The following is a 25,527-nucleotide window of genomic DNA, read 5'->3' as shown; positions in this document are numbered from 1 at the left end:
AGCTCTCCAGAGGGTGGTGTGTTCAGCAGAATGCATCACCCATATGGAACTTCCTGACCTGCAGACCATCTATTACAAGTGGTGCTGGACCAAGGCCAGGATGATTGTGAAGGACCCCTCCCATCCAAACAATAGGCTTTTCTCTCTGTTGAGGTCAGGGAAGTGTTTTCGTTCCCTGAAGACTAACAGAGAGAGGTTGAGGAGGAGCTTCTTCTCACAGGCCATTCAGGCTCTGAACCAGGGCAACTGATGGGAGTACTCTTCATTCACATTCACTGGATTCCCCCACTGGACTGGACCATTGTTCACTATAACATCATACACATTCTTACCCATATTTTGCTATTTGCGCTGTGCCATATTGCATACCTTTCACCCTGAGCTGGATAATTGTATAATTGTACACTTGTATATATTCATGTTTATTCATTCCCTTTAGATTCATTTATTTATCTGGACATATTTATTCATCTACATTCACATTTATCTATTTTTTTCCCCCATACAAATTATTTTTAGATCTTAGACTTTATTTTTCTTCCTTTACACGTACACTGTAGAATCTATTTCAGTCTAACCTTACATTTCTCTTATCTATATATTTTTTCTGTATCTCTCCTCGGTTTACGGGCAGAGCAGTTATCAAAGGCATTTCACTGCCAGTTATACTGTGTATGACTATGTATGACAAATAACCTTTGATTTGATTTGATTTTGATTTGAGATATACTATATATAGCCAAAATACGTGGATGTCCCTCCTAATTACTGAATTTCAGTTGTTTCATACTGCTTGCAAACAGGTGTTTAAAATCAAGCACATGTACATGCAGTCTTCATAGACAAACATAATGTCAGTCTGTGAAATTTATGCCCTACTAGGTCGCCCCCCCCCCCCCCCCCCCAACAGTACATTCTATCACTGTGAAACTGAAGTATCTAGAAGCAAAAAAAGCCCATCCAAGAAGGGCTATACCATGTAAATTCAGAGAGGGGGCTGCAGAGAGCTGAAGCATGGAGTATATGAAAACTGTCTATCCTCTGTTCTCATGGCTCCCTGTCCCTGAACGCATTCAGTTTAAAATCCTCCTCCTTACATTCAAAGCTCTGCACGGTCTTCACACCTCCCTACCTACCTGAACTCCTACACTCTTAGTGTCCCACCCATACATTTCGGTCCTCTGATGCAGGTCTCCTTTCCATCCCCAAGTATAGATTTGTCTCTGTAGGAGGCAGATCCTTTAGTGTCATGGCCCCAAAATTATGGAACACTTTACCTCAATCTCTCTATCTCTGCTCTTCTTGTTCTTCTTTCAAATCGCAACTTAAAACATACCTCTTTTCTCAACCTTTTTCATAAATTCTCTTCCTATTTGTATTTGTTAATTAATTGTGTATTGATTGTGGCAATTATTGTCATTTTTTTCTCTACATCTTTGTCGTGGTAAAGCGACCTTTGAGTTTGTGAAAGGCGCTATATAAGTAAACATTATTATTATTATTATTATTATTATTATGACAGAGTTCCAAGCGGCCTCTGGAACCACCAACAGCACAAGAAACTATGACCAGGACCTTCATGAAATGGGTTTCCATGGTTGTCCAGCCACACACAAACTTATGATTACTATGCACGTTGCTAGGCATTGGCTGGCATATTATAAAACACACTGCTACTGAGCTCTGGAGCAGTGGAAACAGGTCTCACACATCAGTATATGGTAGTCTGGTGGACAGACCTGGATTTGGTAGATGCTAGGAGAATGCTACCTACTGGAATTCATAATGCCAACAGTAAAGTTTGTTGGGAGAAGAAACTTTAGCCTGCACAAAGCTAGGGGGTTGGGTGGGTGGTCTGGTGAGAGTCATTCCATGTTACTCACATGTTTTTGGAATGGTATATTCAACAAGCTCATGGGTACGATGTTCGGATCCCAGTAGATATTCTGTTATATTTGTGCATCACAGTTAGAATGATTTTGTGGTGAATTGGTCAGATATCTTTTATTATTGCAAAAAATATATATGTTCTGTATATAATGTGTTGGAGAACTTATTTCCAAAATCCCTAATTCCCCATTTAGGAAGGACACACCGTGCTTGACTGAACAAAGGTTATTTATTAAAGCATTTGTATTGGGGAGCCGAGCTGTGAGATCACACAACAAACAGTTCTTCTCTGCAGCACACACATTGCACACTTTATTTAGTCTTTCTCATACTGATGTCACCAGATTTTAGTTCCCCTTTTCCCTCAGTTACAGTTTTCAAGAAATCAGGTCACATCCATTCTAGTGCTATTCACTCACAGACCCTATCAATTTTTTATATCTTGATGGTACTATTCTAATACACTAGCCATGTCATATTAATTTTATTTCTTGTTATGCAGTCAAGTAAATTATACGTGAACTCTGTATGAACCTGTTAACGATGTGAAGCTAAGATAGCAATCAATAAAATTAAAAGTTTTATGACAAATGTGAGATGTGATGCCTATTTTATTTTTTTTTTACTAAATTTTAAAGGCTAATAGGGCAACACAGCTTGTCAGCTTTTAAGAATGGCATACCTCTTTATTAAACATTATTCATCACTACATTATATTACAATGTAGTAGCTCATCGTCTACGGTTGAAACTCGTGTTGTCTTTCATGCCTCCCCCTGGTGTGAAGAAACACGGCCGCTCACTTCGTAGGCTACACTCAAGCGGAGATCTCTTGAGTGTACAGACAGACGTTCCGGTTAGGTGTTGTAAACACAGGACTTGTAAAGGGCTTTTCTATTTATGTTCTCAAAAGGATGGAGCCGAGACTCTTCGATACTGCCTATCACAGTGTTTTATTTCGCTGCCTCGTGTTATGTGTCGTCGTTGGTGAGTTAAATGTGTAAGACCTAACTAACGAAAAGATTACACCCTCGATAACTCCACGCTAACTAACCAGATAGCAGCTCGAAATGGGGCTCGTTGAGCGATGCTAATCAGCCAAAGTGCTAGCCAGTTAGTGCCTCGTTTCGGAGTGCGGTGTTGGATAGCCAACGTTAGCCAGCTAGCTTGCATGTTGGATAATGATTGTTTGGTCTAGATGGTTAAGTTACGTGGCGATGTAATACTATTAACCTTTGATTTGCATAATATAAATGTAATTAATTGTCCAAATAAGTGAGAAAGATTAAAGCTAAAAGCCAGCCAGCTTGCTAATGATCTAACCTAGCTATATTTTAACCACCTGCGTTGGCTATGTGTAAGTTAATTAGCTAGAATAGCTATGTTGTCTAGGTAGTTATCTAGTTTCTTTCACCATTTACTGGTTCTATATTGCTTTAGTGTGAAAAGAAACCAAAACCGTCACCCAGAAATTAGATGAGCATGATATTGGCTATTAGCACTAGCTAGTTCATAAAACGTTAGCTATCTTAGCTAACGCTGACTATCTCTCCGAAGGTACTTAACATAGTTATTTAATGAGACTCATTTCTCATTGTATTGCTAATTGTTCAGTTAGCATTGACTTTCGTGTTGAATAAAAGATGCTTGGCTGAACAACAAGAACGAATATTAATGTTTATTTGGCGACGGCAGATAACTTGTTAGCCTCTTGTTTGACAATCTCCCCATAAGTCTGAGTTTCCGTTTGGGTGTAGCCTGATGATTAGCTATGTAGCTAGGGTTAGCACGCTAATATCCTTATAATATCTTTTAGCTAGCTGTCCGAGTTTGTCTTAAACTTTGTAATTGTAATTACTTTGAGAGGTCGATAACCGAATGATATGATTGTTATTTTGTACAAATTACTCGAATAATTACTTGTGAACCAAAGAACATATCCTCTATTCTGTAGTACTCCTGATCGCTAAGCGATTAGCAATGCGTCCGTGACATCTATATTGTGTAACAGCCCGTGAACAAGGATTAATCTTCAGCTATGTAACATATAGTTACTTCATTACGTTTCTTCTACAGGTATGTACCCAGCTGCTACTATAGAAGTGTATACCAAGCCAGAAGTGTTTGTAGAAAACGGAACGACTGGGACACTTAAGTGTACTTTCAAATCCACTGAGGTGATCAGTAGTCAAGCATCGGTGTCCTGGTCCTTCATCCCAGAGGGGTCCCCAGAATCTACTGGTGTAGCTGTAAGGTTTATCTTTATTTCCACCATCAGCCACGAATTTGTATGATGTTGATATAAGAATTGTAAATGGGGAGATATAGGATGAAATTGTGAAGTGTCAAGCTGTTAGAAACTGGCTCCAAATCGCAGTTAACCCAAATAAATTGTGTTGTTGTTTTTGTGTAATTTCCTTGTAGCACTTGTAGTATATATGTTATATAAACAAACACCATATAATTTAGAAACACCACATGGTGTATGTTTAGCCCCTTTGTTGCCTTGCACGATTTGTGTTCTCCATCCTCTGGCACGTCATAAATGGCCAAGTTCTGACCATAGCATTGCTTTCGCCTGGATATTTGGATGGTGGCCCACTTTCATACCTACAGTGACACTGGCAGATAAAAAAAAAAAAACCCTGGTCACTGCTGTGTCTGAAAAACAGGTCAATATCCACAACCATGCCACTACCAGAGCATGGGTTAATGCTGTAGTAAATGCTGTTAGGAATGGTCAGGTTAGAGTTAAAGCTGTGCTGAGCCACCCATGGTTTGCCACTCATATAATAGTCGTCCTGTGTTCAGAAACTGACCAATGCTGTTTGGGAGAGTGGCTGATGAATTGTGAATGGCAACCGATGGGTACAGTCTGTAACTGCACCTATAAAAAAGGGGCCACTGATGTTTTGTGTGTGTGCATAGATATATAGCATTACAACCCTTTTTTGTACACAGTGCTCTTAATTTAGGGTCTCACATGTATTTTCCTTCAAAAGCTTACGTTAATTTGTCCATTTAGATTTGGTTCACCCTGAAGAAAGAGGATTAGAAAATGCTGTCTTTGCAGAAATTAACTATAGAAGTTATGCTAGTAATGTTATCGCCATTGAAGTGTATAGCCACTCGAAATGAAAAGCCATTCATGCTGATGCGTTGAAGGTGCTGAACAAAGCAATCACTAGTCTTCATTTTGTTTCTCCAATTTAAAGCTGTTGCTGGAAATGCAATAGATAGCTTGTGATGGCTGATGTACGTATGGCCTGTAGTTTAGTAGTGGCATTAATAAGCTTTCACATGCCACGTCTTGAGCAGTTACATGCAGCAGCATTGTGGTAGCAGAATTAATTTTTTATTTATTTTTCTTCATGACGGGCGTGTAATAGGGAGCGGCTGTCTACATGCTTGTTCCTGTGAGTTGGTCAGTGCAGCATTTGTTTTGCAGATCTTCTACTACTCGGGTGGGAAAGCTTTCCCAGACAACCCTCAGTTCAAGGCCCGTGTAGAATGGGCAGGGGACCTGAACCACAAGGATGGCTCTATCCGGGTCACTCGAATGAATTTCATGGACAATGGAACGTACTCCTGTGATGTGAAGAACCCTCCCGATATAAGTGGCAAACCTTCACTGACTAAACTCAGGGTTGTAATGAAAGGTAAGCAAAGTAGGTGATCAGCTAGACAAGCCTGCTGCAGTAGGGTTGAAGATGAGCAGAGAGACAGTCTCCTGCCGCACTGCACATGAGCTGGCAGATCTTGTGGGTTATACAAATGTAGCATTTCTTTGAAGAACTAAAATTGCATTTTGCATGTGAGCATCATGTCTACTCACAGTAAATTAATTTTAAGAGCCCGCGTTGTGTATTAACTGCAGTTTGTGGGCACATGTTTTTCATCTGAAATTCTGGCTGAGGTGGCTAAGCTCTGTCAGCGATCGGTCTGCACAGTGCCGCGGTAAGGCGAACAAATGTATTGAAAGGTTCTCCTGTGGTTCTCAGTTGCCGGCTTTTCACGTTGAAGATGTTGGTATTGTTCTCTGCAGAAGCTCTCCCTCCGACGAGCCCAGCAGTGATTGTGGGTGCAGTCATCGGTGCCATCATTGGAGTCGTCATCATCGCTGTTGTTGCGTACCTTTTACTAAGATTAATGCAGCCCCCCCGTGACTACGAAGGGTAAGCTATACAAAGTTCACTTCCTCTGGTTTTAAACAGCTTGCGTTTATTGCAAGTTAATAAGTAGGCATCATTTGAGAGGGAGTTTCAGGTTCCATACTGTTATATTTTAACAGACGCGAGACATGTTTGGGTGAAGCGCACTATGCACAGACACACAACTTCCTTTACAATAATGATTTGTGAATTTGGACAGTCCTGTGAAACATCTGTGTTACTTAAACACATAACATGTACCTCTGGACTAATTCTCCCTGATGTCACACTGACATGACTAACTCTTGCACTTAGTAGCAGGGTGTGAAGCATGGATTACTGCACCAGATGGCACTACTGTGCTAACTCTCCCAAAAAACAACCTAACTTGTTGAATTTTTGTTGTTGTTTTTGTTTTCAGTAAAACCAGTGTCCAGTGTTGTCTTCAGTAAAATTTTTCTCAATACATTTGCATGTTTTTCGGTGTCTTAAGTTCACTTTGCCTCTTTTGTTTAAAATTCATGCTTTTAAAAGCAAGACATGGCAATACACTAGTCCTCATGTATTTCCATGTGGATAACTGCTTTAATAAACCTTGCTACGCTGCCCTGGCAGTACTCAGTAAACCAAGGGCATGTTTTGATCTGGAAATTGACTTCTGTTCTATGCCTTATGGAAGTCTATGAGAAGTCATTTTTGAGACATTTTAACACTGCATCATGCAAAATATATTTTTTTGAGAAAAATGCACAAATCTTTCTTTAATATCCAAAGAACAAACAGGTGTGACTAACAGTTTCCTGAACTTACCACAAATGTACTAAACTAGTTTGATCACGTGGGATCAGATTTGGTGTCTTTTTAATTTGTGATGTTTGTGCCTGTTGCATTTAGTATACCACTCACGGTGTTAATGCCCCTTCCTAATAAAATGTTATTTCATAGCTGACTAGTCTTTAGAGTAATATAACATCTGCTCATACACTCAGTATGAGGAGTTTCATCCTCTCAGGCTGAATGTGAGCTGTCTTCATGCTTTTGTCCAACATCTTGCAGTGTGTAGCATCTCTCTCTCTCTGCTCACTATTCACTAACAACTCATCTTCACGCTGTCTGATGAGCGCCAAGTTCTCTTCTTTCACTCCTTGCATCCAAATACATGCACTAACAATTGTGTGAGCATAACATAACAGTGAGTAGTTGAGAAACAGAAGTACAGCTGTGCTTAGCGTGCCACACACTGCTGCAGCTGGCAGACCAGGTTAGGTGCTGCACCAGAGCATTTAGAAAAGCAGTAGGCTTTCAGGCTGTCCCTAGTAAAACTGAATAATGATTGTTAGTCTTAACACCATGTCATCGGTTTGTTATTGGACAAATAGTTGAAGTAAGCAAATGAAAAAGTAGAAAACTTTCAGTACCTACAAGCACTTCAGTACTTAAGAATGTTCTGATCATGCTGAATTGCTGGAAGCTTCTGCCTAATGCTTTCTGTTAATGGTTTGTTCCTCATTCATATTTGTCATCAGCGAAAAGTCCATATTGCTCTTTGTCATGTTTTTTTCATCACATTTGTCCCTGTCCCCATCTTTCTCTTTTCATTGGGGTATGTGTATGTTTGTCTGCACGGGCCCTTGTCTATACATCATCGTTGCCTGGTTGTCACGCACACACGAAAATGACTCTGGCTGAAACCTGGCTGCCGCAGCTGCACCTCCCTAGAGAGTGTAAGCACGCGAGCGGCTCGGCCGGGGAAGAAAGCCGAGTCCAGCACGGAGGGCTCACGCTGTAGCAGCCCCTCTGCCCCGGTACAGGTATGAGCGAGAGTGGTCTAGCAGAGGAGGGTGTGAGCATGTGTGGGTGTCTTGGTGTGGGACTGGGTTTGTGAGCGGGTGGACCTGGGTGTGGCTGTGTCGTCATGTGTGAGTGAAACTGTATGGGTTGGGGTGTTTATCAATATCAAAGCGTATTACAGAACCCTGCCACAGGAGCCATTAACACACAGGCGCAAATAATAACTATCATTTGTCACAAGCATGTAGCTCTGTCTGCAATATAAACAAACTATTCTGAATATATTGGCTGTGTTTCACATCACAAAATATTCTATTAGATTTTGTTTATTTTGGTGCAGTCCACGTGTTTGTGTATGTGAGTTCATGTGCACGGCTCTCACAGTACCCTGTGTGCCGTGTATGTGCCCTAGTTTGACAGAGGTCTTCCATTTTGTTGTCCGTCATAGTTTTGTTTTCGCTTACAGAGACTGGTTGCGACTTGTCAATGGTGAGGTCTAATAACATTCTTATGTTGTCAGAGTAGCAGGAGCAAAGCAACTCAAGCTTTCATACGTCTTGTAGTCTTCCAGAATTCTGTAGTATCAGATTTATTGTGATGCACTGTACATTTAAAGTATTCTTCCATACATCTCTTACACGTGTATGTTATAAACCCCATATATATTTAGCAGTTTGTACTTCCTAAATCAGTGTGGCATAATTGACAGACAACCGACTGACTACTTACTAGAGAACGTTTTTGTTGTTCTGCTGATCAACCTTCTTCTTTACTGCCTGTTCCTCAGGGCCCGGTGATATATGCCCAGCTGGATCATTCTGGCAGCAAGAATCTGAACTCCTTTCACAAGATGGAGCCTGTGGTGTACGCTGACATCCGAAAGAACTAGAGCGAGCACAGAAAGTGTAGCGCCCCATTTTCTGCTCCAAAACTCTGTTTTGAAATGGTTTTTATAGGTCTTTATGAATGAGCAACAGTGTCACATGTTAACCGCATCACATATATGCAGAGGCTTCAAAATAACTTCGCATAGCATAACTGCAAACTAATACCAGAGAATGGATTATTTATATATATATATATATATATATATTATAAATATATATATATATATATATATATATATATATATATATATATATATATATATATAAATATAAATAAATATATATATATATATATATATATATATATATATATATATATATATATATATATATAAATATAAATAAAAACACACCCCTAAATGTACAGTTACTGGTTCTATACCCCTTGCTATTAGCTTCCCACATGTCTGCATAAGTGTATGTAGCTGACCATGCTGGCTACCTCCTCCCCTACCAGATCCCAGAAATGAGGGTACCAAAAATTCAGGGACTTTGTTCCATTTCCCGCCACTGTGCTTTAACCCACTGAACAAAAAAAACAAAAACCCTAAAGCTGCCACATTGTGACATGGCTAAATGTATGTGTTGTAAATGTCTTTTCTGATTGAGTAGTTTACTGACTGAATGCTGAGAGTGGTCACCCTAGACTAGTCTGTATGATACTGGCTTCAGTAGATAACATCTCAGACCACAGTAGAAATCAAAACGAAATGATCTTGTGTCTAAATTATGTGTAAATTGTACAGATAAATGTCTTTGTGCTGCATGGATTTTAAATAATCTACAACTACAAATGGCAACTTCATGTATTTTTTCACTTGTTTTGAGTTTGTTAGATAGCATTATGAGCCAGTTTTCTACACCCAGATTAAGCTTAGTCTTAAATTGATAGGTATTTGAAATGGGAGGGGGACTCTGTCTACATTGTAATGGTGTCTTAAGACTTCTGGCCCTAAGTGTATCTTGACTCAACAGCCTTACTGTACTATAAAAATGGAAAACTTTTGAGTATGTTGATTTTGCAAGTACTAGTCCAATGTATTGTGTGTATGTCTGAATTTGCAAATAATGTCAGGGTGGTTTTTTTTTTTTTTTTTTTTTTTTTTTTTTTTTTTTTTTTTTTTAAACACTAGTGATATTCCAAGGCTATTACTTAGGAATAGTCTTAAACATTCCTTGGATCTGTTTTTCCTATTCTAGTTAAGTCTTAATTGTTGCCTTTTGCACATTATTGGGTCATACTGAAATGTTGAGACATTCTTTCTTTTCATGTTTCTTTTTAGGAAGACCAGACAAAATTTAAATTAATGGTGAGCGAACCAAAATCTGTGATGAATGATCACTTGCATTCCTAACATTGATGATGCTGGACTTTTGATGCATTTTTGTGTTTGTAGTAGCATGTGGCTAGGTTTTTCCATGTTTTAAAAGTCTCTTGTTTCCTGTTAAAACTCAAACACTCCAATTTGAAATATACTCGTGAGTACAGTTTACATCAGCATTGCATTGTTAAAATGTGCCTTTTTTGGGGTACTCCTTTGTACTTTTTTTGTACTTTGTACAAAAGAAATTCCATTATGATTTAAAAGCACTGTTCTCTATATATTTCCCATTGAATACAATTGTTGGTGTAGGAAGAGATTAATTTTGAGAACTGGAATGTTGTGAATCATTGTCTTTAACATTTCATTGCCACATGCTTTACATATGTTCTGCCCACTTTTATTTTGTATATGAAACCACTGTATCTATTTTTTTATATGTGTATGTGTGTGTGTGTGTGTGTGTGTGTGTGTGTAAATATATTAAAATCAGATTCATTTGATTCAGTATTTTGGTCTCATGTGAATGAACTGTTTAACAGTACTTTTAAACAGTGTGGTTACAGTATAAAGCAATGCAACAAAAATGTTTTGGATTATTTTTTTTTTGTCTGTAGCTGGTGTATTGGGCATGTAATTTCAGACTGCTTTTTTTTCCTCAGGTTGAAGTACAAACATTCCCTCTAATTTCTGCGATCCAAGATATGTAATGATTACTCTTCTACAGAAGCTTTGTTGGACAGGTTATGACTGCATGTGTAGTGGTTATGTTGCAGTGCTTTTGTCTTGTCTTCTCTGGAAACTAGAATTTCTTTGGAAAACTGAAAAGGATGTTCGTTTCTACAAGATGTCAGATGTCACTGGAATCAGATTACACAAAACTGGATAATGATTTTTGGGCTTGTTTACTCTTGTCTTGAAAAATCCTAGATTTTTGTGTATTGTTTTTGTTTTTCGCTGAAATGTTCTTTGAAATGATAAAAATGTTTTGCCTCACAATTATCTCGCCACATTCCGAGACCACTGTGGAAAGGCAAGCAGTTTTAGTAGAACAAATTAAGTGTACATCTAAATAAGTTTAATGGAAAATTAACACATCTGGCATGTTAAATTCAACATATTAGCAATAAATGTTATGTGATTTTTAACTTGGGTGCTATTAGTTACTGCTTGCCAATAGTAAAGCCAAAATCTTTGATTTCATTTTAGGCATTTAGCTGACGCTTTTATCCAAAGCGACTTAGTTATGACTGAGTACAACTTGAGGGTTAAGGGCCTTGCTCAGGGGCCCAGCAGTGGGGCTTAAACCAGCAACCCTTGGATTACAAGTCAAGCACCTTCACCACTGAGCTACCACAGCTGGGGTTTACACAACCAAATGGAAAACATGAAGAGATAAAGCACAAATAAGGTAAACAAGGCATGGTTTGTGTCTTCACGTGAATATATTCAAGATGTCAAATTCTGCCAATAATTTGGACTCCCCTTTTATTGGACCTGTTTCTTTTTGCAAGACCAGAATGCACACATTAAGATACCTCTACTTACCTATACACTATTAGAAAATATTCTATTATGGTGGACTGGTGATGATCATTTATGTTGATAAATTTGAAATTCTCTTCATATACATTAATGAAGGTGCATTAGTGGAATATCTGATCACATACATTTAACAATTCATCCTCATCAAATCACAAATGTCTTTGTCCCAAGACAATTTCAGAGTATTTTAAAAAGATGAGATGTGACCATATTTGAAAAGATTAAATATACCCTCTAAGAATTACAAAAGATGTAAATTCTTTTTCTGTATTTATATATATATATATATATATATATATATATATGATGGATAAATACCATGTTAGACATGACAGTTTATTATTGGCTACAAATTAAGATATTTCAATAATAATACACAAATGTAATACCACCAGTATTCACTAAAATATACACAGATGCATGATTTAAAAATGGCATAGAATATTTTGAAACCCTTCACAAGTTTCTAATGAAGTGGGTGCTGAATGTGTATATATACACACACAGCCTTGAAAAAGTATTCATACCCCTTGAACTTTTCCACATTTTTTCATGTTACACCTACAAACTTAAATGTATTTTATTGGGATTTTATGTGATAAACCAACACAAAGTAGCAAGTAATTGTGAAGTGAAAAATTATACTTGGTTTTCAAATTTCTTAAATAAAAATCTGGAAAGTGTAGCATGCATTTGTATTCAGCCACCCCTGACTCAATACTTTGTGGGACCACCTTTTGCTGCAATTACAGCTACAGGACACCAAACAATATGATCATGCAGATGTTTCAATCAGATGAGATGAAATGAGATAAGATACCAAGTTGCTTTTTGTGTACCAGTTTCATTGACAGCTCTGCCACTTTGCTCCAAGTATCATTCCTTGGAGTATAACAGTACAATTTGTCGAGCAAGCCTCCAGCTGTGTAGATGGTGCTACTGAGTGACACTGCATCTATGCATTTCTGAGAGAATGGACAGGATGACACATGGGTCAAAGCACTGCACCTAAAAGACAATTGCATTCCTGATTCCAACACAGCTTGTAGAATTAAACCCATACACACACCTGTCATTGTAAAGGGTTTCTGAAACAATCACTCACTCAACAGTTCATTGCACTGAACCAAAAACAAATGTCAGCCAGGCAGATAAAACGTAAAACATTCAATAATGTTTATATGCGTTTCTCTTGGTAATGGCAAAATGTTACACCCCCACATTAAACCAATCAACTTATTTGGCAAAAAAGGTCAACCTCATGCATGCTAACCTGTTCTTGTTTAGTGGTACTGTTTTCAAAACATACCCATTCAGTTGCAGTCATCCCTAACTTGCTTACTGTCTCAATGAGTTGCAATTGTTTTTCTAGTCTTGCAAACAGTACAACAGGTGGTGTTATACCAGGTGGACTACATGGAAATACTTCGTCACATCTACAAATTCCATAAAAAATTCAAAAGCTGAATATAAAAGTATTCAGCATCAGGACTATAAAAAGTCCATCTGAGTCTTTAATCTTAGGAGAGAGAAATGCAATGGATGTGATAATAGGCCAGAGCCACAGCTAAGCACAGCTCATTTTGATTTCTGCTGTAACTTACTTTAAACCTTTGACCGGCGGAGACTATGCACATGCTCCTGTCAAAGTCTTACCTTGTTGGTGTTGCTGTCGTTGTTCACAGCTCCACCAATGATGGAAAGCTTGCCCGAACACCTGGCGAGCGCAGAAGAGCTGACTGTAAGGAGCGGCGGTGCCACAGTCTTCCACGCATTCTCAAACACGCTGTAACACTCCATGCTGCTCAGCCGCTGGTACCCATTGTAAATGCCCAGAGCATACAGCTGCGGTCGCAAGCACGCAAACAGGACACGGGCCATCAGTAACTTACTTGATGACAGCTAGGGGATTTGGTGGAACAGATAAGACACGACGGGCATCTAATCTTTCCACGCAGGCAGGTCTTCTTGTGTTGCTGCCTGCCCACGCGCACCCACTGGGCCAGCTGGGGCATGAGGCACCACACGTCTGAGCTATTCAGCTGCCCACCTGCCAACGCACGCATGCCAAGATATGCATGCCAGGCACACCGTTAAAAAAAATGCGGATACAAGGGCATGTCTTACACTAGTGCTGTTGGCATTCATGCAGTGGAAGAGGCTTTGAAGAAAGATAAACACTTGACATTGGGCTACATGCAAGCATAGACAACCGTTTCAGTGGAATCGAAGAGTGATAGACATCTCCCATTCTCCCTGCATGTACTCACTTCTTCTGTGTGATGTAAGTCAAAAGCTATTACATCTCTGGCTTCTGCATGTAGGCTACATTATTGTTTTTTATTGTGCACTTTACATTTTTTTACACACTGTACAGGCAGGGACTTGGGAGTTAGCATTTAAATCTTAATATACTTAGCAACAGAAATAACATATAGCACTTTCCACATTAACCACACTTGTAGGATTCTGTGCTCTGACAAAGACTCATCCAACATACCTGATAAGTAGATGTGGCTCTGCAGTTCACACACAGCAAACTCACATTTGCCATAGCCTGGCACTGTGGCTGATGGAAACCATTTCCCTGAGGCTGGATCCAGTTTCTCCGTTAATGACGTCCAAGAAATGTCGCTTCTGTTATGACCGATCACCACAATCATCTCAGCCCAGCCAGACTGCCTGTACACGTACACACACACACACACACACACAGAGGTCAGCAAACCAGATACCACCTAAATTGCAAAGAAGCTATATTTGGTTTTTCAGATCAGTTTGTAAACTGAAAATATAGTTTTTCATGAGGCAAAGGTCTGGCATAAACATGTAGTTCAATAAACAGCTGTATTATTTTAGTAGTCATTAGTTTTCATGTCCTTGTTTCTGATGCACCAACCCATAGACTGTGGCCACTGTGCTTAATCTAACACTCTGAATGTATCACTCTTGGTGCGATAATGAATTGAATTCCTGCTGTCTGGCCATGGTGGACTGACTGACCTCCTGGGTCTGGTTCGCTCAGAGCTGATCTCTCTGCCGTAAACGTGGTACAGTCTGGCCTCCTGCAGGAGGGCCCAGCAGTCGTTGCATTGCTGCACGAGCTTGTCTGCCTCCAGAACGTCGGTGAAGAACACGGAGTCCACCAGGGGCAAGCAGAGCCTCCCCAGCAGACGAGCGAGGTGTACCATCCTCTGACCGCGCTGTTACCGAGCCCAGTGCAGCATGGTCTCCACCAGCTCCTCCTCTGACGCCTGCAGCTTCTCAGAGTCCAGCAGCTCCAGCACCCTCTCTGCGGGCAGGTCCGGGAACTCCTCCTGCCTGGACACAGTGGTGAAGTCCCGCCACAGTAGGCCCTGACAGCGCTCCAGCACTGATTGCAGCGAGTACAGCTTGGCAAAGTCCATCAGGCTCAGGCATGCCTCACACGTGCCTTCAGGAACTCGGTGCACATCCGGGACAGCTTGCGCACATTCAGCATTTCAGGTCGGCGGCCTGAAAGACCCCTGCCACGCTCTCTTCACGGAGCCGTACCCTCGCCACGTAGATGAACTCCAGCAGGTGCTCCATGGAGGAGGCCGAGACCTCCTCCAGCAACACCACCCGCCGGTGCCTCTCCCGCATGCGGCCCACGAACATGGTGTGGAAGTAGGGGCTGGCAGCATACAGCACGGCCCGACGGCAGGGGAACTCTCAGCCCTCCACCTTCAGCACCACATCGGTGAAGGTGGCGCTCTGCCTAAAAGTGTTCAGCGTCTGCAGTATGTGCTCTGTGTGGCACAAGCCCAAGCAGGAGCTGTCATCCGAGCCGCTCTCAGAGCATGAGTCACAATCGCTGCCAAAACCCATGGATGGAGGCGGAAGAAGTGCTTTAGGAAGAAAGAAAGGCATTTCATGACATTTGTTTCATTTTATGCATTGCTTTCCGACTGAACTTCAGAAATGTGACTGTAAATGTGAAGTAGGGCAGCGCGATAGCCATTGCATTGTTGCTTTTATCATCATGTGTGTTTTATCACATGTACAGTAAAGCATGGCATTTCCTACTTTATTCACCATTTTTTAAGACACCGTGTTCAAACTTTCACAAAAATAAAGGATTTATATCCATCAAATTATTTATATGTAGGAGCCAAATATCTGATTTCCTCAGCCTCTGTGACAACGCGCTTAGGCAAAGTGAAAAGCTAGCCAAAGACTGCAACGGGCACTTATTTTTACCAAGACTACATAATACACATCAATGTTTCTGACCCATAATGTCACGGAATACTGAAACGTTTAATCGGAAGCCGTGGCTTCTTTGATTCAGTATTATATCACAGGAAATCTGAGTTATACAAAAAAAGTTTTCTGTGTCAATTAGCCTAGTATAAGAGCAAAAACAACAACAAAAACAAAAATAACAACAACAACAAAAAACCTCACCTTAAAGTTCAAAAAGCTTGACTGAAATGTTGATTGTTGAAGGTGTCAGTTTATTTGATATCCAGTGTGCAGGTTCGGCAGGTTCGTCTGTCAGTGTATGTTCTCCGCACTACGGACACGGGAGTATAAATGTGCGGTCCACCCGGTCCAGGGGCGCTCGGAGGGAAGGGATCTTGGGGGCATCGTTTTGGATGGATATGAGGCAACATTTCATTAACAATACAGCGCCACCGTTCGTTCGCATGGTACTTTCAAGCTGTAAAATGTACCTTCACAGTAAGGTTCATTCCTGGGAGGGCAAGCTTATAAAAGCAGAGACCACACAGCCCCGTTTCTAGACTACTTTGGTAAAACCTAATGGGTGGTGATGTATTTAGTCATAGTTTGAAAGCCAGAACTATATTCAGCGCTTGATTTGAGGACGGATGCGATGAGATCCACCAGTCAGAAAAAATATGACAACCACCCCCTTGTAAAACGTATCATCTACCTTTCCACCTCTTTTGGATTAATGTGGTATCATTTAAGATGTCTTCATTAATTTAAGTCTAACCATTTGTGCGATTTCCACATCAAGTTTCCCTGGGCATCAGGAATTATTCATGTCAACGCTTCCCTTGTCATCGTTAACTCGGTGGAACCTTTGGTGCAGCATGCACCTGCCTTGAATACGGCAGGATCTGTGGACTTGCTTCAAAAAGAAAAACCTAACCAGTGACAGATGTTTGAAGTTACTAAAATTGAAAATCTGCTCCTTTAATTCTAGGGGTTTATCCTAATATTCATTTAAATAAACGTTTTTTTAAAAGGCAAATATAAAACGTTACCACATCGGCTACATGGTCAAGACGAGAACTGCTAAGCTTAGTGAGATATTACTGCTAGCAGTGTGGCTAACGTTTTAACATATAAACCACACAAAGGCTCAGATAGAGGGCTTGCAGCTGACCCTAAATTATTACAGCTGAGCTAACGAGGGCTTAAATCTAAATATGGTAAAGAAATGTAAAAAAAATGACAAATCCGCATGTGTTTTCAAATGCATACACTTAAGACTTGTACACTTTCGAAAAGCTTTCACACCTGTCCGCGACGGTTAGGACTCGTTCAAGTCGACGCACCATAAGTTATTCTCACCGACATAGGTTTACTGAACGTAAAATGCACAAAATAACTAAAAATATGCGGAAAGATTTTTTACTTGGTCAGAAGGTAGTCATTTATGGCGCTTTTATACAAAGCAACTTACAATCATGACTGAATGCAACTTCAGCAACTGAAGGTTAAGGGCCTTGCACAGGGGTGGTAACTTGGCAGTGGTGGAGCTAACTGACAGAGTACCTTTATATAGATAGAAAATAGTTTTATGAATTATCTTGCTCCGTTTTGTCTGCACATGTTTTTGGTCCCACACAGCGTCATCCCAGTTTGTTGTCATTAACAAATTAGTTTCCACCAAATGTACCATGTATTCTAATGTCCTGCTGGAATTCAGCTCACTGATTAGGCATATAGCAATGCTGCATAGCAAAGTAGTTTCAGTAATAGCAACAATGGATAGGAATAGCAATGGATTAAAGACTAAACAAATTGTGTAAATGATGATGTAAGATTATTGTTCACAGCAACAATAAAAAACAAACAAGCAACAATAATAATTAGTAGTAGTATTAATGTACGTAATTATTAACAGCGCTGTTGTTATTATTATTTTAATAATTATAATCTGAATACCGATAATCCATTTTTTCCACTATACCCCAATATACGTAGATCAGAGAAGACAAGGGAGTAGCACAGCCACTAGAGGGAGGTGTCTACTCTTCTATGAATCTGTCTTCATTTCATTACGTATACGGTACTTTTATCACAACACCAATAAAATAAATCAAGCATAACAACAACAACAACAACAACAACAACATATTTACAATACACCTAAAACAAGGATTGAAAGCAATAGCCATCTATTTACAATGTCTGAAAGAAAAAACAAAAGGAAAAAGTACTGTAAGCCCATATAAGGTCTACTAAAGAACAGGAATCCCTGGTCACAGGTTAAATTTGGATACAGACCGGCAATTTTACATGTACTTTCCATCACTGTGTGTCTTTAGTTTAAATTAGACAAGGTGAGCCTGGTGTGAATTGCTACAATGAAGACAAGACATTCACAGACAAGACTTCCATAGACAAGACTTCCATAGACAAGACTTCCATGATGAGACACGCAGGACTCATAAGTATGTCTTATCTTCACTTGTGTTATTTTCCCCTACATGTAATTGATTACTTTATCTTACTTATAATTTGAGTTGATTGTGGAATGTAGTATTCCGAAACACCCCACATATTAAATTCACTGAGGCCAGCTGCACTTTTTCATATTCACTCAGGCTATTGTGAGAGGGAGAGAAAGAGAAAGAGAGAGAGAGAGAGAGAGAGAGAGAGAGAGAGAGAGAGAGAGAGAGAGAACTCCTCCATCCCTTATAAGGTATAGCCAAAGAGGGAAGGGGGGTTGGGGCAAAATAATACAGGATGTTCTCACAGGATGTCCACCATGGAGAGAGAGAGAGAGAGAGAGAGAGAGAGAGAGAGAGAGAGAGAGAGAGAGAGAGAGAGAGAGAGAGCGAGAGAGAGAGAGAGATGGAGAGGTAGGGAGGGAGAGAGAGGGGAGGGGGGAAAGAAGAGGGAAGGATGGTCCAGCTACTAAACTAAGAAGCAACAGGCAGCATGACCGATTCTCCCTGCGCAGGACAGTAGCGTTGTCACATTCTCTATAAAGGTAAGACTACTCTCTCACTAAAGAAGGAAAGCTTTACGCTTTCTTTTTGTCTGGGCAAAGAGCGCTGTGGTAACTGACAGTTCAGAGAAAAAAACTGGAGCCAGGATGAGGTGGGCACAAAATTAGAAGACTGTCCACTCACACTAGTCACTGTCCGTGCTGAGCAGACTAACTTTGATTTGATTGGGTTGAGATTTTCACTTGATCATTTGCATGGTAGGTTGTTAATGTGCTGCAATAAGTGGGTAAAATGGTACTCTTAGCTGGGCTATTGAAGGATGAGCCTGTTTCAATTTCATTTACAACTCAGACTGACAGGGACCTTTGCGCCCATGACCCCCGCCCTCCAATTGCCCCTGGAGATGACTAAGCTTTCAGATTTCTGTCTTTGTCTGATATGTAGGTGTTTCCTCTTATGTGAAGAATACATTTATACTACATGGGAACCAAAACAACATGGCATTTTACCATCTCGTGAGGTCACATATGTCACTGGAAACAAAACATTATAAGTGTTCCATTTTAATCATGAAAGATGTCTGACAGTGCGAACTGTAAACAGCGTATGTGTGTGCATGTGTGTGTGTGTCTGTGTGTATGTGTGTAATAAGAGCCAGGCATGATGTCTTTGCAGAAAAAAAACCACTCCAAATTACGTCAGGTACACACTTCCCTTCTGAGAGGTTATAGCATGAGCTGAGTTCAGTCTTTCACACCGGCTTTCTCTCCCTCCTTCTCTTCGCATGCGTCTGTCCTGGCAGCACCATGGGGGCCCGAGTGTGGTTACTCCTCTTCCTTGTGAATGGATTTGCAGCCGTTCTGCACCCACAGCTGCTCTCCTCCTGCCATGTGGTAAGTGACCTACTCCACATTGTCAAAGTCCAGTTTGGGTGTCTGCCACTTAGAAATGCAATGGTGCACTCTTTTAAGCCTTTTATCCATCCATGACTAAATTATGATTTAATATTATGATGCACATTTTGATTTTATTATTTTAAACCTGTTTATGATTTATACTATGCTAGTCATGTTCATGTTCAAAATATTATGTAATGTTAATAGTTATGTTATCTTCGTTATCTTCAAAATCATCTCATAATCAAAACACCCATGAGCATGAGGAAGAAAAATTTAAAAAAGACTCATTCTGTATCTAATGTTTTTGTTAATGTATGCATGGTATTTTAATTAAAATCTTTTGAATAATTTTCTTCTACTTAGTAATTACAAATCAAATTATTATATATTATTATCCATTGGTCATCTCAGGCTCTGTATAACACAAACAGAGTTTTTTCTAAAACCTAACAATACTTACATAAAAACACCCTACCGAAACCACACATGCTATCTTCTGAAATATCATTTTTAAAGACACTTTAAACCTGCTGTAAGGTTTAAATGATTGAGTTTAGCTGAGCACAAAAAACGTTTATCACAAAAACGAGTTTAACTGACCACAACAATGTTTATTAATGCTAATCTCACAGGTGAAGGCGTATGGCCTTTTTTCAGTTCATATAAACAGGACAGGTTTTACCTTTAGGAAATCACCTTCAGTTACCTGAGCCAGTAATCCCCAGGGTATATGAGCCAGCATACGGCTGGCGGAGAGGAAACGGTGTAGGTGCTTGCACTACCACGCCACTCGTTGTGCTCTCATTGCTCATACATCACTCAGCTTTGCAGGAAAGGGAGGGTTACTCAGTGGAATGGGCTTGGCGGAAAAAAATATTATATTTTTGACCTTGGATGTTCCACAGCCATAAATGGCATGTGTCCAAATAAGTGTGTGTCTGCATGTCTGTCTTTGCAGAGAGAGAAAACCTTTTGTGAGCTTACCATTGTAATAAGGTATAGTAATGAATGATTGAGTCATAAGCCTTGTTCTTGCCAGTGGAGCATCAGAAGTGACATATGATGTTAGTCATGATGTGTTGCCATTATGCTACAAATCATCTGGTCTCAGACATTGCAAGATTACTATGACTAACTAATTCCTCTGTAAGCTTAGGAAACTGGGAACTAACATACCTCTGTCAGGAAAAGCAATGAATTAGCAAGGAGTTATTTCTCTGTTATTCTCCACAGCTCAAGCGGGTTGCAAATTGCACCAATTTGAACCTGACAAGTATCCCACACTGGCTGCCTCCTGACATCCACAAGGTAGACCTGTCACACAACTTCCTCCAAAACCTCACAGACATCCTGCCTTTCTATCCAGCCATCCACCAGTTCAGTCTACACTCCAACAGGATCCAGTTCATCCAGCCAGGTCTCTTCAGAACCATGAGCCACCTACAGGTTCTGGACCTCTCACGGAACCAGCTGGACCTTTATGCAGCTCTGAAAATACCCATAGGGCCACTCACCTCTGTCCAGGAACTGGACCTGTCTGGGAACGGTCTCTACACAGATATGAGTGACTACTTTCTGGGAGATGCCCCTGCTCTCACTAACCTCTCTTTAAATGGAAACAGCATCACCAAAATAGGCAAAAGCACTTTTATAGGCTCCCCAGCACTGAGAAACATAGACTTACACAACAATGTCATTTTAGAAATTGAAGAGGGCACATTTGACTCCCTGCAGCATCTTGTCGAGCTCGATTTATCGATGAACTCAATCTCATGTATCACCAACTTTAATCTCTACCATCTGAATTCACTGAACTTGAGCAAGAACAGCATGATGTCCTTCCAGAGCGTCATCACGGATCAGGACTTCCAGCTGCTCTACCTGGACCTGAGGGAGAACAAGATCCACTATTTCCCCATGCTGCCAAGCAAGAACAAACTCATCTACCTGGACCTGTCGCGGAATCAGTTGCACAGTGTGAACAGCACCGATGCAGACGAGGAGCTGCAGTGCCAGAAACACAGGGACGAGCTAATGTGCGAACACCGCCAGAACTGCAAATTCCCCCCAGAGCTTTGCAAGCTCCTCTACTTGGACCTAAGCTACAACCAGCTCAAGTCCATTCCCCCAGACTTCTTTGGCAGCATGGTGGCTCTGGAGTTGCTGAACATCAGCAACAACTGTCTCGAGAGTTTTATGGTGGACCAGGGGAGCCCATTGAACAAGCTGAAGACTCTCGACCTGAGCTTCAACAACCTGCAGAACCTGTCATTCGGAAATTGTACGCTGAGGAAGCTGGAGGCACTCTACCTGCAGGGCAACTCGCTCAGCACTCTCCATCCTGGGATTTTCCAAGTTCTTCCTAGTATCAAAACCCTACACTTGCAACAAAACCAGCTGAGTGTCTGTGGCCTAGAGAAACATCTCAGCTGGAGCTGTGTCTATCTCTCATATATCCCTACACTCCAATACCTCTACCTCTCTGAAAATGTCCTTCTTTCCTTGCCAGCACATGCCTTCCAGTGCAGCCAGTTGCTCATCCTGGACCTGTCCCTAAACCCTGGAGTAGAGATAAATGCACATGCTTTCTCAGGCTTGGAGAGCTCCCTTACCCAACTATCACTGAGAGGGAACCAACTCCAGACACTTAGCACTGACCTTTCACTCCTGCGCTACCTAAAAGTGGTGGATTTGTCCAGCAATCGGCTCACCAGCCTGCTGCTGGGCAGTAGAGACACTGCCATCGAGAGCCTGAACCTGCAGAACAACAGTGTGGTAACCTTGGAAGCACACACCCTGGAGACCCTAGAGAGCACGCTCAGAAGCCTCTACATGGGCTCGAATCCCCTCAGCTGCTGCCGAAACATGCACCTCATCGAACTGGTGCAGCAGAACAGCGTACAGATCCCTGACATTGCTTTGGTTACATGCAAGTACAGAAAGGACACTGAGTATGTGGAGATTAACCTTAGGAATGTACAAAGTGAGCACTGTGAAACTCTGAATAGCAAAGTGCTTGTGATTAGCATGATCACTGTGCTAGCTTTAGGGCTAATGGTGGTTTTGCTGGTTGCCATAAGGTTGTGCCACTCGAAAGGTCACAGATTCAACCACAGCTACAAGGCCTAAAAAACTTCTGAAGGAAAACCAAGAAAGGAAACTGAAGGTTCTACATCTCACACAGATGCAGTGACAGTCACATGAGTTCAGCAACAAGCCCTTTTGCAGAGCTACACTGAACTCCACTATGTAGGAAATGGTTCAGATAACAAAAGGTTAAAACACTAGGACCAGTCAATGTCCATCTATGTCAGGCTATGGCTCAGAATGTCAGCATCAGCATGAGTTAAACAAGAGATCTGTCCTCTTGAAGATGTTGGATACATATGGTCTCATGAGAATCCTGACTTAATGAGACAGTGGTAATCATTGAAAAAATGACAAATGAAGGATAATAATTGCTGTGTGCAATTGCATATACAAACTTTTTGAAGGACTTTTGCTTTCATGGCAATACTGTGTTTTTATATGATCACTACATTCCCACAGGGCTGGTCTTGGCTTGCTGGCTCACTCTTTTGCACTTTAAGGACTGTAATATGTGAATATAAAAGCTATGTAAAATGTAATGTGTTTGTACTGTACTTAAATGTAACTAAAACCCATCAAACACTATAGTCAATGCACATGCTATATTTTGACGGATTTTAAGAAAGATCTGGGGGATGTAGATTACAGCCGTATTCATGGATTAATGAGATGACTAAGGCTTTGTCTTAAGTTAGCCTTTAAAGTAAGTTAGCTAGGCCAGTAGCATTCACATGTGAGTGGGATAACCTATGAACTTGACTTAACGTAGCTTTGAGTTATCTAGCTTACAAAGGGTTTCAGCTGTTTTATATGCCCCTTGGTGCATTGTGGTTCAATCTAAAGGCCAGTGGCGTGGTAGTCATGGGACCAGATGAAGATGCAGATCGTGGAGTGTGTGTGGGGGGTGCGTGATATGATTTAGCCACGCCAGGGCAGAGGAAGTACTGCTGTCTGGACACCTGCAGTAAAAACACAGCATGTTTTCACAGCTTTAGGGTCACTGCAGATAGCTTTCCTGTTATTGATTCACTCTCTCCAACTCTCCCTGAACAAGACATGTGTTGATGCAGGACAAAAATGCAATTCACTGCAAGAATATTATAATCGATTTACATCTTCAAATAGTGAATGTATTTCATATCACATGTCACATTTGGCCTCACACTTTCCGTATTTACTCAAGCTGTGACTGATGCATTATACCTCCCACTTATTTATTAATAGAGAACTGTGGAGGAAGCAGATTGGATCTACTGTCCATATGTGGAGCGGGCATGACTGAAATAGACAAGAGGAAATCCCTGTGTGTTTGCATGTGTCATCTGCTCGCGTATAAATAGGAACTAATTTCACAGCCTGTTGAGTCGATAACGAGAGAGCTGTTTCCTCATGGTCACTACCACTTCTTGCATCCTCCTACGCAATCTGCAAATACCGAAACCAGCAGTTATCACACACACACACACACACACACACACCCACACACCCAAAACCACTCGGTTCTGCAGAGATCGTCTCTGTATGTTCTCAGTCTCCTGCTTCATTTCAGTAAATGTTTGTGCTTTTTGAAGGAGTTATAATAAATCTGTATAAAGAATGTAAATTAATTAGATATATAATTGTAGCAGAGATATATTTATAAAGTTCTGTATTTTCCTAAATAAATGACCTGTCCTACATTAGTGTGAACTTCTGTGTTGTTTAGCTGTTAACCCCCAGTCTGATTGTTACTGTGGCTATGCCCCTAATAAGTTTGTAAACTATATTTTATGGCAGATGCAGAAGGCCTGTGTGTGTCTGTATGTGTGCAAGTGTATATGTGTGTACCTGTGTTTGAGGGACAGAATTAGCTTCTGTGTGAGGGGAGCCTAAAATGTGTTTGTGTTAACATGACGTTGGCTGGCAAAGAGACAGCAGGACAATATCCATCAGGCTCTCCAAACAGGAAGCAGCTTGAGAGGAAAAAGCACAGCACACATAAATAGAGGAGATTGTGTTCACGCCCTGGTCCTGTTACACACTGCTGGCCTGATCCCAGCATGCCACTGGAGGACGGGACTCTGCATGGCTTATCACCTTTTCACACGCTTATTTGTAAAATGCGCATATATATATATATATATATGATTACTGAGGACAGATTACTGACACATGCTCTTGTACCAGTGGGATTTGCCATTCCTCTCCAGTTCACACAAGCTCAGCAAGCTCCAAAGTAGCGTGTGACTATCATTATTACATGAGGACATAATTACCAGAAACAAGAAGAGAGCTGCAAAACACCCCAATGTCTCACTGGAATCTTTAAAACAATACATGCATTCATATATGTTAAAGACACAAGCCTCCACTCCACTCCAGTCCACTTCAGCCACTGTGTGTGTGTGTATGTGTGTGTGTGTATGTGTGTGTGTGTGTGTGTGTCTGTGTGTTCTTTTTGCTCCATCATCTCTTCTCCCAATTCAGAGCCCAGAGAGAGGGTATGGTAGAGCGAGAATGTGTGTGCACATTCACGAGGACATGCATTAAAAACTCTGAACTATATCTTACTATGACATCTGAACTAAATCAGATTATTTACAAAGGCCCCTGAAATCTTGCAGAAATTGGGTCCCATAGCTCTGCCTGTGGTGTGCCCAGCATTGCCAAACATGGAAAAATATAAAGACCTTTCTGTTATTATCAAGGCACTCGAGACAAAATAGCTAAAATTCACTTACTGAGACTTGGCTGACATCCCCCACTCCCAGTGTTTAAGAGAGCAAAGGAGAGTCTGAGAGA

The 25,527-nt window shown here is 40.8% G+C and overlaps 3 protein-coding genes across 3 annotated transcripts; 2 read left to right on the top strand and 1 right to left on the bottom strand.

The window, feature by feature from the left end:
- Window positions 1-2,671: 2,671 nt before the first annotated feature.
- On the top strand, window positions 2,672-8,924 carry mpzl1l (myelin protein zero-like 1 like). The gene is made up of 6 exons (XM_027016997.2): window positions 2,672-2,876; window positions 3,966-4,138; window positions 5,338-5,548; window positions 5,935-6,064; window positions 7,746-7,851; window positions 8,619-8,924. Exons 1-6 carry the CDS (start codon window positions 2,804-2,806, stop codon window positions 8,718-8,720), a joined length of 795 nt encoding a protein of 264 aa, XP_026872798.1. The 5' UTR covers window positions 2,672-2,803; the 3' UTR covers window positions 8,721-8,924.
- A 3,407-nt stretch (window positions 8,925-12,331) lies between these two features.
- Window positions 12,332-15,434, bottom strand: klhl35 (kelch-like family member 35). Its single transcript, XM_035535767.1, is given in 9 exon segments — window positions 12,332-12,337; window positions 12,425-12,575; window positions 12,577-12,593; window positions 13,242-13,432; window positions 13,534-13,635; window positions 14,086-14,267; window positions 14,589-15,009; window positions 15,012-15,066; window positions 15,069-15,434. Coding segments are annotated over 9 exon segments (1,491 nt in total).
- A 3,282-nt stretch (window positions 15,435-18,716) lies between these two features.
- On the top strand, window positions 18,717-24,425 carry lrrc32 (leucine rich repeat containing 32). Its single transcript, XM_027017013.2, has 3 exons — window positions 18,717-18,798; window positions 19,560-19,650; window positions 20,890-24,425. Exons 2-3 carry the CDS (start codon window positions 19,564-19,566, stop codon window positions 22,783-22,785), a joined length of 1,983 nt encoding a protein of 660 aa, XP_026872814.1. The 5' UTR covers window positions 18,717-18,798; window positions 19,560-19,563; the 3' UTR covers window positions 22,786-24,425.
- The last annotated feature ends 1,102 nt before the right edge of the window (window positions 24,426-25,527 follow it).

Source organism: Electrophorus electricus, chromosome 17 (genome assembly GCF_013358815.1).
Source record: "Electrophorus electricus isolate fEleEle1 chromosome 17, fEleEle1.pri, whole genome shotgun sequence".
Classification (NCBI taxonomy): domain Eukaryota; kingdom Metazoa; phylum Chordata; class Actinopteri; order Gymnotiformes; family Gymnotidae; genus Electrophorus; species Electrophorus electricus.
Note: the sequence above shows the minus strand (reverse complement) of the source record. Positions and strands in the feature narration are given on the sequence as shown.